General features: G+C 41.0%; 1 protein-coding gene across 2 annotated transcripts in view; it reads right to left on the reverse strand.

The window, feature by feature from the left end:
* pde1cb (phosphodiesterase 1C, calmodulin-dependent b) overlaps nucleotides 1–15,825 on the reverse strand; it is an 86,776-nt gene that overhangs the window by 47,210 nt on the left and 23,741 nt on the right. Inside the window, exons 1-2 of one of the 2 annotated variants that reach the window (XM_079347697.1) lie at nucleotides 7,352–7,964; nucleotides 3,688–3,714 (exon numbers count right to left, since the gene is read on the reverse strand). In XM_079347697.1, the coding sequence (XP_079203823.1) occupies nucleotides 3,688–3,714; nucleotides 7,352–7,452 (128 nt within the window). In that variant the 5' untranslated portion in view covers nucleotides 7,453–7,964. Of the gene's footprint in view, nucleotides 1–3,687; nucleotides 3,715–7,351; nucleotides 7,965–15,825 lie in introns of those variants that run through there. The other variant, XM_079347696.1, reaches the window with a different exon arrangement.

Below are 15,825 nucleotides of genomic sequence, written 5' to 3' on the forward strand. Positions count from 1 at the left end.
GAGTCCAATGCTGCAATCTGAATGAACACAGCAGTCCTGAGAGGGAAACAGGATACACTAAACTCTCACACAAACACACAGGCATTCTGCACAAAGTTGGCGATTGAGCAGGCTGCATGAGGACATTTAAAGCTGGAGGCACGACAGGATCAGATGGCAACACACTTAAAGCTTTTAAAAGGCTGGAAAACAAGAAGTGGCCACTGTCGAATATTTACAGGCCAAAGTAAAAGCCTCTTTCATTCAGTGCAGTATTCAGACTCGTGTCAAAGAGATGCACCAACGATTTTCTTGTTACTTGTTGGTGAATAATCACTTTAAATGGCGGTTGCTTTGGTGATCAATGCCTTGTTGAGGGAAACTTGCTTGTCTTTCTTCCTCGACAAATGGACAAAATCTAATTGCTCTTTCGAATTCAGAGGTACAAAATTACACAGAGCACCGTCAAAGGCACATTTTGAATCCCCTTTTTAGCAAGTGACCAATCAGAGCTCAGCAACTGCAATCAGGCACTGGTGGGCTGTCAAAATATCAATTTATCTACAAGAAGAAGCATTGTGCATTTAAAAGCATACTTGCACATTGAGGCAAAAAAAATATTATAATAATAATTCTGCCTCTCCAAATCAAAAAAATTACAGAATAAATGTATGGATTACACTGCTGTAACTTTGGTTGCAAACAATGGCACACTGAAATCACCCCCATTGTTTACAGTCCAACTAACAACTGATACATCTCCGAGCTGGGCTGGCAGATAGCTGCAGTTGTAAGTACATATCTTTGAGTAGACATAAGCTGAAGCTACAGTGACGTCAGATGACCACTGATTGGTTCCACAGTTGCATTGAGATTTGTTGCACCTCCTTTGTTCTTCACTGGGCAAGTGGTGAATGTGCAGCATTCAGCCAGTGCCTTTTAAACATTCACCCAATGCCTGCTAAAAAGCCAGTGGAGAACAGGCTACTCCTCGTACTACAAACAGAAACCAGAAGGACACTGAAAAAAGGGTCCCATGACAAGAGATTGCAGATCTGTGGTAAAGTAGGCCTACCCTATGTTTGCAAAGATTAGTAAGGAATTCATGTGGTAAATCTTCCTCCAGTGCCACTGTATACAGATATGCTGTGCAAGAAGAGAATGCTTGACAGCCATAGAAACAGTAACTAAGGGGGGGAGGGGGCGGAGCTTTGAAAAATGTCAATTGATATAAAAAAAAAGTCGAACACAATAGTGACCATGTGATCAAAGACAGACACAGTAACGTGGAAACTGTCTCCCTTCCTACCATCACCAAACCCACATCATTCACACAAAGGCTTACACAGACTATGGATATACTCTTAACTCCTTACATGCATCCCATACAAGCTAACACACACACACACACACATACACACACAAACACACACACACACACACACGTAAAACCACGCATGCACACCCTTCTAACTCCTGTTTCTCAATCCCCCCCTCTGTGATGGGGGCTATCTTTCCCTCCATCTGCGTGTGTGCGAGGGGTTGTACTCGTGTGTCAGTAATGACAATGTCCCAGTGTTCCTCGCTGCCAATTAGCCTGACTGTAATTACACAGACACATATGGAGCTGTCAATCACCCAGCTCCTCCACATAGCAACTCACCCACCCAGCAGAAAGAGAGAGACAGGGGAGAGGGTGAGACTTTCCAACAGCTAGCTGTATACTGCTCCTAACGACCACATGCTGGGCCAATAAACTGGATGACGCGAATTTTGTTTAATTACTATAACGGTGTGGCAGTCCCACAGTTCACAGGTAAACGTCATGAATCTGCATCAGAGTGGATCTATTTTCAGAGCTTTGAAAGACAGCGCCTACAAAATACTTTCTCCAATTTGTTGACCTTATATTTGACGATGAGAAAAAATATTCCAGGTTTCTGTGATATGGAAGTTAGAAAGAAAAATGGAGGACGATTCAAAAGGGAAGCAAAATACAGAACAAATGGTGTCGTTAGCCATATTTACATCCATCAACAAATGAAAAAGAGAGCTACTGTATCTGTATACTGGTCTGGGCCTTACAGCACAATTGTTGTTTAAAAGTCTGCTATTTAAAGATCCCTTAAATCCTCCCTGGAGCCTCAAATTCAAATCATAAAAATGTACCACACAAAGGCAACCTTTACTCTTATTTTCTAAAAATTAGTGACCAATGCCAAAATGACTAAAAATGTTACAAAAATAAATAAAAGTTAAACGGGACACATGGGCTTGATTCTGGTCAATACAGACAATAGGTTTGTCAGAAAGTGCTCTTGGGAAAAAAAACGAAGAATCGTCAAACAAAATATTGAATCATACATCTTAAGTGAGGAAATGTGTTGAAAAGGAACAAAAAATGACAATTTTGGCAGGAATTTATTATCCAGGATTGAAATGAGATTAAGATTAACTTTATCAACCCAGTGGGGATTTTGCTTTGTACTTCAAAGTGCTCTGGAGTATTAGCAAAATATCTAAATACTTTTATTCATCAGTAAAACATTCCAGTTAAATAATCATTAAACAAGTGAATGACTGAAAACATAAATGTGTAATAGCTAAGAAAAGTAATAAACAGTGCAGCTCACACATACAGTACATATAGTTTAGGAGTTATGTCTACTGTGACACTTCTGCTCCTTTCTGACAAACTCTCTTTGGTTTACCAGTTTTTTCCTTCTGAGTAATGGTAGATTGGGCAGGCAATTATCAGTGCCAAAAGATGAAAATGTGCCTTGTTATTTCACGCACACGCACACTCGCTCTCGTCTCCCCTGAAGGTACCCACTTTGTTATGCTGCAGATCTCTTTACTTAGTTTACTCACACTCTCTCCCCTCTGTGCCCCCAACACCACTGATTCACCTGACATCTGTTCTCCATGTTATTTTGTACTTTTGCTGCATAATGAATTCATTTCAGTCAGTATAGGTCACAGTAATAACACTTGCATAGTTCAACTGCTAAATCAGACGTTTAACACAATATTGGTGTACAGATGTTTTCCCTATCATTTTCCGAGACGCAGTTAGAGTTGTATGAGGACTCCTGGGTCCTGACTCCATAAATGATGAGTTCTACATTTAAAAACAAAGAAATGAAAAATCAGGGATAATGGTTTGAGCGTGTTGCAGACCAGTATAGTAAGACTGTAAACAAGTAATACTTAAATCCACATTACCCATTCAATGCGTGGCATTATGTCTCGGTGAACAGACAGCCTGATTTCCCCAGAGCATCTTTGACTGAGCTCAAAGTTTCATTAGAAGGAGGATAGAAAGAACGCAGCAGCTAAACTATTTGTGACGATGTAAAGGTCTATGAGTTGTCTTAGTTTCCCAAACATCTTGGTCATATGTAAGTTAAAAAATGATGGGTTGACACTTGACAAAAATCATGAGCAAAAGGTAAAAATATGTGAATGCATACAAGTGTGACCTTTTAATTCAATGAAAACGATACATAGTACTTTAAAGAAAAGTAACAATGAACATGAGAACAGAAAAACAGGTAGGTGCAGGTCCAGCAACAAGTCCAGAGGTGTGGGAGGAGCAGAGGGAGGAACTCAATGAATAAAAGACAATGAGGAGGAGGAGGAGGAGGAGGAGGAGGGGAAGGATGATAGAAAAACGTCATGGTCCAAAGTCCCAGCAGCAGGTCTTACCTCTGGGACGTCTTCTTGTACTTGCGCCTGACAAAAAAAAACAAAAAACAAAAAAAAAAGTGAAGACATCATTTAAATGACCCTTGTAAAAACGTACTTGACAAGAATGCATGAAAGACACAGATAACTCACACACGACCCACACATCCATACTCATTTCCATGTAGCACATGCAAGACATGTTTTCCAGTTATATGTCATTGTAAGTATATAAGAAATTCCCTTCTTATTCAAAACTGTTTCAGGCCTATAAATAACATGTATCTTCCTCCCAAGGGGGGAAAACCCATAATGAATTATTAAGCCTTATTCTGGAGGAATTTGAAGTTTCAGTGAAATACTGAAATAATCTCTACTAAAAATATATGTATATCCATCTGATAGCTACATCACCAAAGCATTATAAAGTTTTAGTTTATCAAGGTTTACCAATATACATAATCCACAAAAAATAAACTGTACTTTTATTTAACTGCAGTCATTGTAGTTTTCTGTTTCTGCTAGTAAAGTCGGAGTTGTCGCATCACTCACGTACACTTACAACAAAGCTAATGCTTGGAATCACTTGCGTGGAGTCATAATGACAAGAGTCATAGTGACATGCAAACAAACACACCACTCTATCTGATTTCATCCAACCTACGGGCACACGTCAGGAATCTTCCCCATCACATTACAGTAAAGCACACCTACTATCACTTACCCTAACATTTGGCCTACACCCACCCACAGCTCCATGAAGAGATAGCAGCGTGACTCTAAAAGCTCAGTTCATGCGCACACTCACTTGAGGGACTCATAATAGAAAAGTGGAGGGAGGGATGGACCCACTGCTGTTCGACAACAGACGTTCATTTAAATTCCAGTCAGGCAGAATTCACAGCACTTAGCTTGATTTGTTTCTCAGTCGTTTTCTGTATCAATCTTTCTTGGAGCTCAGCGTAAAACTGCAAGCTAAGGGAGTTAGACTCTGTAAAGAAATGTTAATGTTAAAGCTCCTTCGTGATAAATGGGGACAAAAAAAAGGGGGGGAGGAAGAGGAAGGGAGGAGATTTAATAAGAGATAACAAAGGATAAATCAAATTCGAATTAGAAGGTCTTTCCTCACCTCCTCTCCTTTACATCCCCTCCTCCTCTTACTGAGTTTGGTTTACATCTAGATGTGTGTCAACATCACAAAGCTTCAACTAATTAGACGGCTTCAATGCTTTCAATCCTCGGTATACAGTCATGAGGATGTGGGGTAAAAGAGGACATGGTGATTCCAGGAGTTATTATAATCATACAGATTACAGAGAGCTCATTAAGCTGGACATTTTGCTTTACATTCATATACTGGGCTGCTTTATGTTTTGTTTTTAGGTCTTAGAAGTCTGAATGTGTCATAAAGATGTCATCCTGCCACCTTAATGACTCTCTTTGTGCCATGTTCAAGCTGCCCTTCCCTTTAAGGAGCCCCATGTTATGAACTGTAAATTAAATAATTCATTGATTTCCATTATTCAATGGGTGACGGAGAGGTCAGGTGGATCGCAGTGATCTAATTCATCAATGGAAATCTATCAGAGTTCATTCACCGACGCAAAAACATAAAAGGGGCCATTTATCAGTGCGCATAAATAAAAGACACCCCACTGTTCATACCTTCATCAGTGGATGTCAGCAGGCTTTAGACTGCGTCACCAAAGGTGGAGCACGGAGGGAAAACTGTCCAGAGCAAATGCTCTCTCTCTGCCTATCCGTGGATGATTGGTGCACTCTGTGGACCATGCGGTGCCACAGAGAGCCATTCAGCACACACACAAACACACAAATCATACAGCTGCCCAACAAATCTCCTCGGATAAGCTGCCAGCACATACAGTAAATGTCACCAATCTGCCTTGTACCCTCTTAAATGCACATCCAATCTATATCACCAGCACATGCACAGTTAACCTTTCCCGATGCCACACACACACACGTGCGCGCACACATACGTAATGCTGCTAAACATAAACGTATCTGTCATAACATAGTATAAAACGTACTATGTGCAGCATCAACATCTGTGGGGGCTTCCTGTCAGTCTGAGCCCCCTCTCTCTTCAGACGGAGGCTTTTTGTGAGATTAAAGGCTAATGTGATCTCTGACACGCAACAGGAGCCCTCAGAGCGCCCAGCAGACAGCAGCCCAGCCATGATGAAAAAAAACAACAACACAGCTCTCCCCACCCCCGTAACGGTCTAAATTCTTTTGACTTACTATCCATCAAATATTCAAACAGGCAGAGGCTTTTGATTGTGCATTTTTGATGGTGGCCAAATGGGAGAGACAATGAAGCCATCCGAGGAAACTAAATGTGGCAGAGGATGTTGATGGAAGGGGGAGACCAGCATAGAGAGAAACAATGACTAATCATGGTCAAAATAAACCCTTGATGTGACATTAACTGAAATATAATGGAGTGAGTGTTGAGGAGAAGAACCGCTCACTCTCGCATTAATCACCAAGTTGAGGTCTGTGGCGCAGGAGGCAACTGCATATCATTCAGACCTGCAACAGTGACATTAAAGTCTTTTTTTTTTCTGCTAAACACACCTCTCCAAGCAACACCTCTGCATGCCCCCTCCCACTCCCAAAGTCATAATTAGAAAAAAAAAAAAAAGGCATATAAGAAGATACACAGTATGGGGGGGCTCTCTCTCATCAGGGTGAAAGGTCACAGAGGTGTTGATTGGTTGGAGAATGAGAAAGGACTATGTGCTTAAGAAAAGGCACTACCTTAAGGAAGTGGAAGAAATCCAAAGGGGGAAGCTCAATGAGGCTTTTGTATTATATCAAAAGAGATTATGGGTGTACAAGAGTTAAAGGCCAAATATGTGAGAGGAATTCATTTATTTTTGTCTGTTAAACTTTGAATCAGTGGCAAATTCGGCACTGGGCGAGGATGTTTCTTTGCGCTTTTGCAATAGCATTTGAAGAACCTAATGAAACATGCACATCGTTTTGCCCCTGTTGCGTCTCTATTCTGCAGGCACAACAGGTGCTGCTTGAATGTCAGAGCGCACAAAGTGGCAACGTTTTCTAGTCTCTTTGATAGATCTGCTGCACAGGACTGAAAACAAGGAAACTGACCCTAAAAAACAAAACAAAAAAAAACATGGCATACGACTGAAAGTGCAAAAACACCTCACCTCTGGTGTTTCCGCTTTTTCTTCCTCTTCTATAAACCATTTAAAGAGTTCAAAGCAGTTTAGAGCTGTTATGTTAAAGCCATGTGTCAATATTTTTTCTTCTTTAATTTTAGTTTTCAGTCAGCATTCAGTCTATCTTGGTTGTTTCTTTCTCTTACAATCTGTGACAAACACACACACACACACACACACACACACACACACACACACACACACACACACACACACACACACACACAGGCAACCACAAAATGTAGCTTCCACATGCTATAAACAAAATGAGTGTGAGCTGGACCATGCCAGTGTTTCCTGAGTCCTGCTGTTTTGTTATTGTTTTTTATTAGAATCAATCATTCAGTTGGAAGATAATCCAAATCTTAAGGATTCAATTGAACATAATTCTACCTCTCACACACAAACACACACACAGTAAAAGAGTATTGCTTGACAAACTTGTTGAAAACAGTAAAAAGTGGATGTATACTCACAGTCCACGGAGCCTGAGCCAGATCTTTTCTATCTGTTCTGGCTGAAGGTACTTGAGGGACGTGCTTTCAAACTCCTCGATCTCTTTGGTGGGAGACTCCATGTCAGCAGTTCCAAACGTGCCAACCAGAGATCAAAGAGAAAAGTTTAATCCTTCTTAGTAAAGAGGAGTGAGGAAGACGCAACACCGCGCAGATGGTTGGTGGGATGTGGTGGATCCCAGGTTATGACCGAGGTTTCCTCTTTCCTCATTCACTTTTGCACCCACAGCTCGACGCACCGGCCGTCCGTCATGCTTGCTCTCATTTCCTCTCCTTTCTGCCTTGTTAATATGAGAGTGTGTGTGAATGGAACTCAATAACACTTAGAGCAGTGCAGCGCTTAAGCAGCTGTGGTAGTCGTGAAACATCCCAACTGTACCTCTTCCTTGTTCACCGTCTCTTGTCTCTCTCTCTCTCTCTCTCTCTCTCTCTCGCTCTCTCTCTCTCTCTCTCATGCGCTCAGTTCTCTCCTGTGTGAGCACAGGGGTCCTGGAGCCGTGCCATGCTCTCCCAGCAACAACGGGATGCAGACGGCAGGGCAGCCCAATCCGGGATTAATGCTTACTGCTGAGCTCTTGAACACAAGAGGGAGGGAGGAGAAACAGCACCAGTCAAAGAGAGGGAGGAGTCTGGCTGATAATGAGAAACCATGTTCTGTTCCACCAGAGGGAATCCAGAGTAAGTGAACGAGGAGAATGCAAGAGGAGCAGGAGGGAGAGACCTTTCGTAGAAGAGATGACAAAGGTGTGAATTCCCTGAAGTACTTCAAGAAAATATCTACATAAAGACAATTTTTAAAAAGGACACAAAAAAGGCTGTGACACAATGCAAAAATGATTTGTTCAATTTTTGCCTTGTAATCTACAGACACTTGTACATGCATGTGCTTATTTGATCAGGGATATGAAGGTAAATGTCAGCAAGCATACAGACTCAGACTTAGTAGTGGAGCATATTCATCAGAAAAAGCCGATCCTATTTTTTGCAACATATTAAATGTCATGACAGAGAGGATTAAAGAGTGCACAGACAGCGCATTGACACTGATTTGACCAAGATTACTCTGATCCATTGAGCACATTCTGGACCGTCCCACATTCAACCCCCTCTAACACAAGATGTGAAACATTCATCTCTCTTGTTCCTTCTTACAGTCACACGACACCTTTAACATCAAGATAACCACGTTGTTCTCTTTCAAATGTCCTCTGTCGGACGTTTGGTCCCCATGTTGCAGGTACCAGGCCGGTTTATAATTTCAGATGGTTTTATGATAGCCACAGCTAAATAAGCCATCATGACGCACAGGCTCATGCATATATTACATGTCACATTCCATCTATTATGAAGCCCGCATCAGTACTGAAAACAAGAGGTGCAGAGCTCTTTGGTTTCTGATTTTCTATGGCTGGACCTTTGCATCATTGTTGTTTACATGTTCTTGTTGAAAAATGGTTTAGTGAGGAATTAATTCAGCAAATAGTAAAATAATTTGATTGACTTAATAACACAAGGAAGTATCTCATATTCTAACATTTTTACAGACTTGACAGGTGATGGTGATCATGCAATTTTCCGTTCCCTGGCACTTTTCTCTTTCCTTTTATTCCTGCAAGTCCAAGGGAAAGGATGTTCGGATGACTCAGCCTACACCCCCTTATTCGAGCCCCCCTACCACACTCTTAGGTCTTTCAATTACTTGATGCAGGATGCAGGGATAATGCTAGGGCGCCACCTCAAAGAAGCTCCTTCTTTCATCTGTGGAGATGGGTCCTCCGCACAGAGAGAAGGAGAGGGGGTCTGCCTAAGTGCCATGACGCCTGCCGATGTTCTCTTCAAAGGTGCACGCTTTCTCCCTCCGTCCCTTTGGCTTTCAGTTTCTTTCGCTTTCTGACTGCCATCAAAAATCCACTCTTCATAGCGGTGTTTTTCTCCCTCTTTGTGGAGGTATGCCAGGTCTCAGGAGACCTCATGACATGGGCAGAGTTGAGAGGTCAACTTGAGGGGAAAGCACAACAGTAACTTTGCATTGCACTGCTTGCTGTTCGCAGGTTTACACCCTTGGGGAGGTGATGTACCAGGTCATCTGTGTGTGTAAGTGTGACACTGGACAAGGTTAAGGCTGGTGTGAAAGGTTCTGTGAAAAACTGCAAGGACAATGAAGGTGAGGTCAGGCTGCATCGCACTCAGGGTTGAGTGTTTATGCAGAAGAAAAAGTTGAATGAAGAAGTACTTAGGAGTTAACAGATGACGTGTGACTAAATTAGAGTGGACTATGTGTGACACATTTATGGAGGCTTTGCAAAATCAATGGGCAACTTATCTGACTTAGCTAGGTGACTGTTTGTCCAATTTATGATATAAATAATAAATTCCCAATGATAAGCCATCTTTAGGGTTATGAATACAAATCACTTGATAATGGTTCAGGGAAGTTGTTGATTTTTTAGAAAACGTTTCTTAAGTTAAAAGTGTCTTCAGAGATTTTCTTTGCTCCATTACAAAAAAGTATAAATGACTGATTTGAATCACTCAGGGACTTTTTATTACCTAACACCTCTTATGATTTTTTTCATAGAAAAATAGGCTTCATACTAAGTAAAGGGTTAAACAACTGTGTATATTGCTTATTTTACTCAAAAGAACTTTTTACTTAAATTTTCTGATGCATAAAATAGCAGGTTAAGAGAAAGCAGCCTTGTGAGAGATGTGGCCCAGAGCAGCCAAGGATTCTTCAAGAAAACCCTGCATTACATTACCAGCTGATGAATGATACGGCTGGAGGGGGGAAAAAAATCCCAACTGTGATAATCTGGCCTATTTGGACCATTGAATGGTGAGAGGGGAACAAACAACAATGCTGAGTATGTGGTGAAGTGTTAGATACACTGAAGTCTCTTTTGCTTTTTCTTAATTACATGTTGTCGCAAAAGCCTCTGACTGCAAAATAGGGAGTAATTATCCGTCTGAAATTACACATTTTGAGTCTTAAACATCCTCGAAGAGAGAGTGCAAAATGTGTCTATTTCATGAAGCTGGGTTAAAAGGCAAAAGAGGAAAATATAGCAGAATGTGAATTAAAGCTATACAAGCCTTGCCTTTGGGGTTCGGAGGGGTTACAATGATGTGAGAGTGAATGGGTGATTAAGGAACAGAAAGGAGTTTACACATGAAGCTAACATTTAATTCAATTTTAGGACAGATGCACCAACACAAGAGGCAAAAGAATATGTCCCTGATTCATAATTTTTTCAACAACTGCTCACAAAAAGGTCCAAATGAATCAATTCTTCAGGGAATGAATAATTTGTATGAGTATGACGGGGGGGGGGGACTTGCTGGAAATTACGCCCTGCTAAGGTATTCTTGTCACTGTGCTCAGGCTCCCTCAAAGCTCACACATCCAAATCAAGACATTAACAGCCCCGGCCATTTGGAGGTACATGAAAAATTCAAATCTCATTTAAATTTTTCCAGGCAAGTCGATAAGGATATCTATGCATCAAAATAGCAGTCGCCTTAGCGGTAATGAGCACATTTTGTTGAGGATCATCTATCACATAATATGAGTTCCCATCATTCACACTTCATTTCTCTTTTTGTATCAGATTGGGTCGAGATGGAATGATGGGTGGGAGAAATTGAGCGCACTCGGCTATATAGCTTTATTTATTTTCACAGCGATGGAGGTGGAAAAATACGCCGGAGAAGAAACTTCCCATTACATCATCCCCAAGAGACTGTCCTGTAGGTCAAAGAGGGTGCATAGCAAAGCTGAAGTGAGGACCACGTGAGGAGGGAAGCAATCAGGTGCTGTTATTCAAACAGACTGGCAGCAGATGTCGTGAGAAAAGGCTGTCTACAATTCTACATTTCACTTAGAAGTGGCTTTTATCCAAAGGAGTTGACACATGAAGCCAACTTAAAACACCTTCTCTTATTCACCTTCAGTTACAAAGGTCTACCCTGTACCACCCCAATATTACTTCATTTTTTAACACTTGTTTTGGACTGCTGACATGTGAACACAAGAAACAGAATTATATTTGTGTTTGCTTTTTTCTCACAAGTCTTTATTGTTTTGTTTTCGTGCTGGATTTATTTAGTTGGATGACTTGTTGTGATATCAGACAATTCGAGAAGATATTTTCGAATGACTTTGAGTATCCTCTGACCTATCAACCAACATGAGGTTGTCATACTGTACGTGGTTAGAAGTTCAATATGTTGACAATTTGACAAAAAAACCCCTGAACTAATAGACAAATCCTATCATGTCAAATTTCCAGTTTGTGACCCTGCTAGCATGCTGTTGTTAGCATTTAGCTCATACTGTATATTATTGTTTTTATAGCAGCAGACCAGACCTTGTTGAGCTGTCAGCAATGTTACAGGAACGAAACCTGAAAAAAGAACAGCCCACGGTCTTCTATGATATAAGACTACTTCAGCAGGCACAAAGCAACATACAATAATCTCATTGGAGCTGTGGCTCTGGCCACCCGATTACTAAAGTGCAATTTGTACTCTACTTTAAAGACAGGTTTAATTCACAAACTCTGACACTTTGCCTAACTGCTCACTGTTGTCAGAAGTCCTGGTAGCTTTAACCAGCCACCGATTTTAGGAGTTGATCCGAGCCATATGGAGGCAGCCGTGTCGTCTAAATGCAGACAGGATAACCAGAACAAAGAGCTAAAAGCCGCTTAAAGGTGTAAATAGCTCTGGATTTGGGTGTTGCATTTTATTAGGATGGGAGCACAAGATCCCTTTTAGGAAGGAGTTATTTTAGTTATTGCCTATCTTGAGATATTTATTAATGGAGCCTACTCATAGTAACCATAGAAATGATTAAAGCTTATAACACTTTAACATAACAGTTATTCCACTATAGGGTTGATTTTCTGTGACAGAGTTCACTTCAGGGTTAAGGCTCTGAACTTCCTGTAACTCACACTCATACTCTGCTGCCTCCAGCTGGTAAATGCTCTGATACTATGGCTACATTATCTGACAATAAGATGTGTGCAAGGCCCACAAAGAGGCGACTGTTTACATTATGGGTGACTGGTCCCCTACTCACATACTTTATTTAAAGGCTGCTACATGGGTGAAGTGAATACACCGTTATAAGCAAGGTTAGAGGTTACAAGGTAAGAATGCGGTCAGATTCAAAGACATACCCTTCATGTATTTCCATCCTTTGTGTGAATGCAATCAAAGACAAGGGAGGGATCTTATCACAGCAGATGTCAAGGGACCAACCATTGTAAATACAAAAAGAAACAAAAAAAAAACCTCACTCTTCATCCCTCTTTCAGGATCACCGGTGGACTACAGCAAAATATGTGAGTCTATTTTATTTCTTAAACTCAAATTAAAAAGACTGACATATTCTTGTTTAATTAAAAGACCAAAAATAACTAACTTCTTTCTTTCTTTTAAATCTTTTTGTTTTATAGACGACCGGACCCGTAAATATGTATATATATACATACATACATACATACATACATACATACATACATACATACATACATACATACATACATATATAGTAGATATAATAGATAATGGGCAAAGTTGGCAACCTTTCATCTTTTGTTTCCTGTAAATTAAATACTATATCAAGTGCCCATTAGGTTTAACTATTCCATTTATGCATATACATTTAAATCCCACTGGGTATGCTGCTCTGGAGCAGTATGTGGTTCAGTTTCTTGCTCAAGGACGATTCAGCTCTCCCACTGTGCAACAGCTGCCCTGTTAATTCTTGTACAGTAAATTGAAAAGACTAATTCAGAAATGTGTGGCACCATGTGACAGCAGTGATACAGCTCTTTAACATTACAACTGTCAGGTTTCACTCACTTATTGTGATGAATAGCTTTCGCTTTGCCTGTGTGCTTGCAGTCACTCAGGCCAGCAGACGCTCATTAACCGGCTGGTGAGCCTGGTGATGGAGCTCATTGCTGCACAGATGATGTCGATGGGGGTCTGTGAACCTGCTGCTCTAGCCAAAGGATGGGTCAGCCTCTAAAACTGTGGGCTACCACAGAGGAGACAGTCGCCTTAATCAGCTGCAAAGTTCACAGCAGCGCACAGCTTCCAATTAAGAAGGAGATACATCACAGAGCTGACCACAGAAAAGTGTATGTTTCAGCTGTATGTGTGCAAACCTGTTTAAATTGGAGTGTGACTGTGAGGATTTGTGGTTTGCTATTGCTATATAGATTTTTTATTATATTTAGCTGAAAAGAACAATGGATGTGGGAAGCATTGGTGTATGTTTGATAGCACAATTGATAGCACAGCGACTGAAAAATCAAGAATAATGCTGTTAGTAATCCTATGAAATGCAATTTCCAATTTACTAACAGAGTAGAAGGGGAACTTACAGAGGCAAAAATAGAACGGGTACCTCGGCACAAATCAAGGCAAAAGAGTCTGCCATACAAATCCCATTCAAGAAAAATTGTCAGGTTGACCTTTGTTTGAAAACCCCATACAGCCCATTCAATAGAAAGCAAGCGCTTTAAAAGGCAAAAGGAACCTCTAATGAGCAGAAACGCCAGCATGACACCAGCCTCACAGATGAGTCAGCGTGTGCTGATACACTAATGGCTGCATATTGTTTTCTATCCCTCTGAGTATGCACATGATTGTGTTCTCGCTGAAGCTGTTTTCAGCATGGGCTTTGTATCTCGAGTGTTGAGCAGCTATTGAGTTTATCCCTAAATACCTCAAATAAATACAAAGAGCTTCAAATATAATCATGGATCATTACAACTGGGAAACGACTTGAACACGTTGAATTATCTGTGAGGATACTTCAAGTGGAATGGAGTGTGGGGTTTAAACAAAACCTTTGAAATGTATAACAGACTTTTGGCTTCATTCAACCACAGTTTACGACTGTCTATAGCTGCAGTCCTTTAACTCACTCACTCCCATCCTGCCTGCAACAGATCACATGACCCCTCTCTATTCTCCAATAAAATCTCATTATCATTGCCTGGAGAATAACAGCCAGCTCTGGCCTCGGAGGTGACACAGTGGTTACATCATTTTATGGATTACTGCTAGTTCTGCAGCTGTTTAATCACCTTGTACCATAATCTAACCATTTGTCATTCACTCATAGATCCCCACAGCTCCCTGTGGATTTGCCCTCTATTAACCACAGTTGCAGGGGCCGAAGACTTCCCCTGACCTTGGTGGGATTTCCCAGACAACAACAAAAAAAAAAGAATATAGACTTCAAATGAAAAATGTGAATCATTGATTGGATGCAACAAAGCGAGAAAGATGTGCTCAGCTGTTTTCTAAAGGCTATGTTGGTTGTGAAATCGCCTTCTTTGAAAACTAATTTGACAATTGACAAACTTAGACAAACTGGAAATGTGCACGGAGGTTGTTCTTTTAAAGATACTTGCTTGCTTTAACGGTATGGTTGGAAGCTTTCCAGATGATGAGCACCATCACCACCAGTTACTGAGAACAGAACTAAACCCCTCCCCTCGTGTTCCAGCAGAGAGAGCAGACGTTTGCAGGACTGATGTCCAGTCAGACATCCAGTCCACAGCTGATTCAGTTCTTATTTCTTCTAAGTATTTTAGACAAAACAAAGTCTGCCCTTTGGATCCCTAAGATCAGCAGTTTTCCTTTAATTGTACTCTTGCAACAGCACTCAGCTTCCTGGAGTGGGCATGAGGGGGAAGTACGTCTTTCCCCACGTTGTGGCAATAAGGCAGGCTGGGGTTCACATCGATGCAACATGTTTGAGTCTCGGAGTAACATATAAACAAGCTGAAGGAAGCTCTGTCTCGTCAGTGTGAACACAGAGCTAAGAACAAAAAGCCCGGAGGGAGTTTAAACTCACTCTCTTTTATTATTTGATTGCTCGACAATATATTTGGGATATATACTTGAAATGTGCTATATTAACAGTTAAAATGTTGCCTATTATACCTGTTTAAACTGTGAGTGCCTTTTTTTCTGGCCTGTACACAGTTATGCAAATGATTCTGCCTCAGCCAAAGATTTAGCAGCATCTGGCTCTTTTTTGGCATTTGTCCACCAACCTGATTAAAAATAAAACTATGTCCTGATATACAGTATGACGCTGAAATAGGTCCAGTGTCACTGCACAGACAAATGGACTCTTTCCACTATGGAAGATATGAGAGCTTGAAGCGGCCCTGCATGGATGTCTTTTTCTTTTTAATCTAGACTGGAGCTTTTACATGAAAGAACAGGCATGTCCAGTCAAGTGGGAAATGGCTTTCTCTCCTTCACCACCAACACTCTGGAAAAAAAGGGAGACATAGCCAAGAAACAGCAGCACAATATCTGACATAGCATGGAGAGGTACCCGAGAAAAAGAATGTATTGTCAGAGGGACTTTTAGAAAGTAGAGAAAGAAGATACAAATG

The sequence above is a fragment of the Symphodus melops genome (genome assembly GCF_947650265.1).
Source record: "Symphodus melops genome assembly, chromosome: 7".
NCBI classification, from domain to species: domain Eukaryota; kingdom Metazoa; phylum Chordata; class Actinopteri; order Labriformes; family Labridae; genus Symphodus; species Symphodus melops.